The sequence below is a fragment of the Watersipora subatra genome, chromosome 7 (assembly GCF_963576615.1).
Source record: "Watersipora subatra chromosome 7, tzWatSuba1.1, whole genome shotgun sequence".
Lineage (NCBI taxonomy): Eukaryota > Metazoa > Bryozoa > Gymnolaemata > Cheilostomatida > Watersiporidae > Watersipora > Watersipora subatra.
This window is the reverse complement of record NC_088714.1, coordinates 47,347,362-47,350,521: the sequence shown is the minus strand read 5'-3', so window position 1 is coordinate 47,350,521 and position 3,160 is coordinate 47,347,362. Positions and strand designations below refer to the sequence as shown.

Below are 3,160 nucleotides of genomic sequence, written 5' to 3'. Positions count from 1 at the left end.
CAAATAGTGTATTGGACTATGACTAAACTATTGAATGAAAGGTTACTAAATGTTTATCTGAGTTCGTTTCCAAATTCCACGTTGGATATGAGCTCTCTCTGCTCCTTGGTTCGACTTCCAAATAAATTGGTGGGCTCAGGGAGCATGGTATGTAAATCTACCACGCTGACCGTCACGAGATCCTTTGTAGCAGGAAGTCAGAAAATACCATCAGCTCCTTTGCGGTAGAATATCATCTCTACGCTGGAATCATCGACCAAAGTAACAATCTTTCTCATGTAAAACACCTGAGCTTTCTTAGTATCAAATTGTACCACGTGGTATTTCCCAACTTCTACTTTGATCTTCTGAAATGAAAAAAAAAAATTTTTTTCATGACTAACTTTTGCATAGGGCCCTTTCACCCCGCTGCTATAAAATTATTTATGTATTTAAGAAGTTGCACCAAGTTCCCAAGTTGTTTAGTCTGTATTGATGGATTCAACTAGACATAAGTCACAACACACTAACCTCTGGGAGTTCCACTGGAGGCTCTTCGAGTTCATCCCCAGAAGAATCATCAAGTGGTCCAACATCATCAACTTCGTCACCAGAGGAACTGTCATCTTGGAGCACAGGCTTTCTCTTCTTCAGATATGGCATTGAGTTAATGTAACCATGTTTGGCCAGTTTTCTTCTTCGTTTTGGAGTAGCAACAGTTTCGGAAGTGATCTGACAACTGAGGCGGGGTTTTAAATCCGCCTTGCTTTTGCAGAGGTCTAGTCACTACCTCACTCGTAGAAGGTTGCTAGTCCAATGCTCCACCTGCAAAACTCATGGAAGGTTGCTGGTCTGATGCTCCACCTGCACCACTCATAGAAGGTTGCTGGTTCGATGCTCCACCTGCACCACTCGTGGAAGGTTGCTGGTCTGATGCCCCACCTGCACCACTTGTAGAAGGTTGTTCTTGGTCAGGTGTAGTAGCTGTATGGACATTTTGAAACACTGTGGATGGGAGGTAATCAACATCAGTAAAGACATCTCTGTTGGGTGGCCAAATTCCAGCAGCTTTAAACCCACTTATGATATTTTCTGCGCTGCAGGCTCGTGTGTACGAAAATCTAATAAGTTGAGCACTTTGGTAGATGGTGATTAGCTGCCCTGTGTGCGTAATCTGTCATGAGTTAGCTCCTGAGTTGAATTATTGGGTCATCACACCAAAAACCGTGCGATCGAGTGGCTGGGTTTTGTTTGAAGTATGAGGCAATGTGACGATATGGATGTCATTATCTCTGCACATCTTCAGCACAGTGTAGCCACAATGGCTTGCATGGTTATCCATAACCAAGACCATCGGGGCTTCCATGATTGGCCTGGCATGCTTTATGATATGTTGAACAACTCTGATGAACAAATCAGATGTCATCCATGCGGATCCTGTTAAGGTGTTTGTTAGACCAAGACTTCCCTCTGGTGCTCTATTCATGAAGGTTTCATTATACCTTTTTCTTGGGCAATTCAACACTGGGGGCAGCTTGTTACCGACTGCATTGACTATCGCACAACAGGTGACCAATTCACCTCTCTCTCTACTTGTCTGTTGCCCAACCTGTTTTTGACCTCTTGGTGATATTACTTTGGGTAGTTCTTGTACGGTAGTGAACCCGGATTCGTCAAGATTGAATATTCTAGAGCCATCAACATTCGTACATTTGTACACTTCTTCCAATGAATTGAAGAAGCTACTGACATTTCTTCTCGTGAAGGCTGCTGCTCTGGCAATGGAAGTTGCTTCAGGTTGTCGCAGAGATAGCTCCTTGTTTCTCGCCATGAAACCAACCAGCCATTTTTCTCCTGCAGCTTTGTTTGTTATCCAGGAATTGGGCATCTTGATGTTGTTGTCCTTGGCCAAATCATAAACAAACTTTCAAGTAGCTTCGCGAGTGTATGTATCCTACTCTTCCCCTACACTGACAAAGGTTCTATAATAATAATATAATTTGAAAACAGGAGGTAAAGGCAATCAATACAATTGAGACACGCCTAGATAAAAGAGTAATGTCAAAAAATTAATGTTATTTTCAACATTCTCATAGCTGTAACAAAAACTATGAATGTAACAATGTTCAATAATATGTAGATGGACACTCTGATAGTTTAACTTATTATAACAGAGAGAATACTGTTTAGTTGAGTTAAATTAAAGTTTTAACCCAGTTCTAATTTTATCAGCCTAATATAAAGTAAGACAATGGTATCTGGTGTGGTTTAACAAGATTGAACTTTTTTTATTTGTTATTGTTTACCTATTTGATGAATTTTTGCAGTTTTGTGTGACAAATTGCGCAAGACCTTTTGCTGTGCCTATTTTCGGGTGTAGGAATTTTTATGGAGACATTCTAGTACAGGTAACAAGTTTAAACTTACCCAATATTCACTGCGACTTATGGCTCAACAAATTCTAATTAAAATGGGTGAAAAACTTTTTTTATATAACTGCTACATTTTGTGTATTTGACAGGTGTAGTTCTTGAGATCTTCTAGTCAAATTTTGGCAATTTGAGTGCAAAGATTTACGCAATAAACCAGTATAAACCTGCTCACACTAAATATGCCACAAAACTCTGACTCATGGAGGCTTTATAAAATTCATGAACAGTTAATAACCATGCAATGCTTAACAGATGGATTGCAATCAGCTCATAGATTTTTACCGCAAAAGAACTCTCAGAAGAAAAATGTTACAAAAACTCATAATCAAGCGCAATAAGTTCTTTTCAAGTCTTCATGGTTAATTTAATTGATCTATAAATTCCAGTTCATTATAAAATTTAGCCAGACTCTGATGGAAGAGAAAAAACAATTTTAATTACTGACACTAACCATCTGCCAGTAGAATTTTAGCACTTGGAAAAAAGTCTTGGGTTCGAGAAAATTTATGTGGTTCTGACATTTGATATGTGGATGAAACTGTTAATCTTGCATTGCTTGTATTTTTACAAGTTTACATGATATTGGCCAAAAAACTTGGTGGTGTTCATTTTATTATTTATGCACTGCTCTTAAAAAAGCAAACAGTAACCAAAAAAAATTTTTGACTTCATCAAAGAAGCCTATCTGGAAGTTTCCCGAAAAGCATATTTTTTTATTTTAATCAAGGCGCAATCTCAACAATGAAAGA

The 3,160-nt window shown here is 38.6% G+C and overlaps 1 protein-coding gene across 1 annotated transcript; it reads right to left on the bottom strand.

Annotated features, from left to right (window-relative positions):
* Window positions 1–787: 787 nt before the first annotated feature.
* LOC137400827 (uncharacterized) lies at window positions 788–1,867 on the bottom strand. The gene is made up of 2 exons (XM_068087168.1): window positions 1,198–1,867; window positions 788–984 (listed from the first exon to the last, which is right to left on the bottom strand). Exons 1-2 carry the CDS (start codon window positions 1,865–1,867, stop codon window positions 788–790), a joined length of 867 nt encoding a protein of 288 aa, XP_067943269.1.
* Between the last annotated feature and the right edge of the window lie 1,293 nt (window positions 1,868–3,160).

Bases quoted from the DNA above. Each gene is read 5' to 3' on its own strand.
- LOC137400827 (XM_068087168.1), bottom strand. From the start codon at position 1,867: ATGCCCAATTCCTGGATAACAAACAAAGCTGCAGGAGAAAAATGGCTG. The intron at 985-1,197 runs GTGTGATGACCC...TCCCATCCACAG, and splicing joins ACTCGATCGCACGGTTTTTG to TGTTTCAAAATGTCCATACA.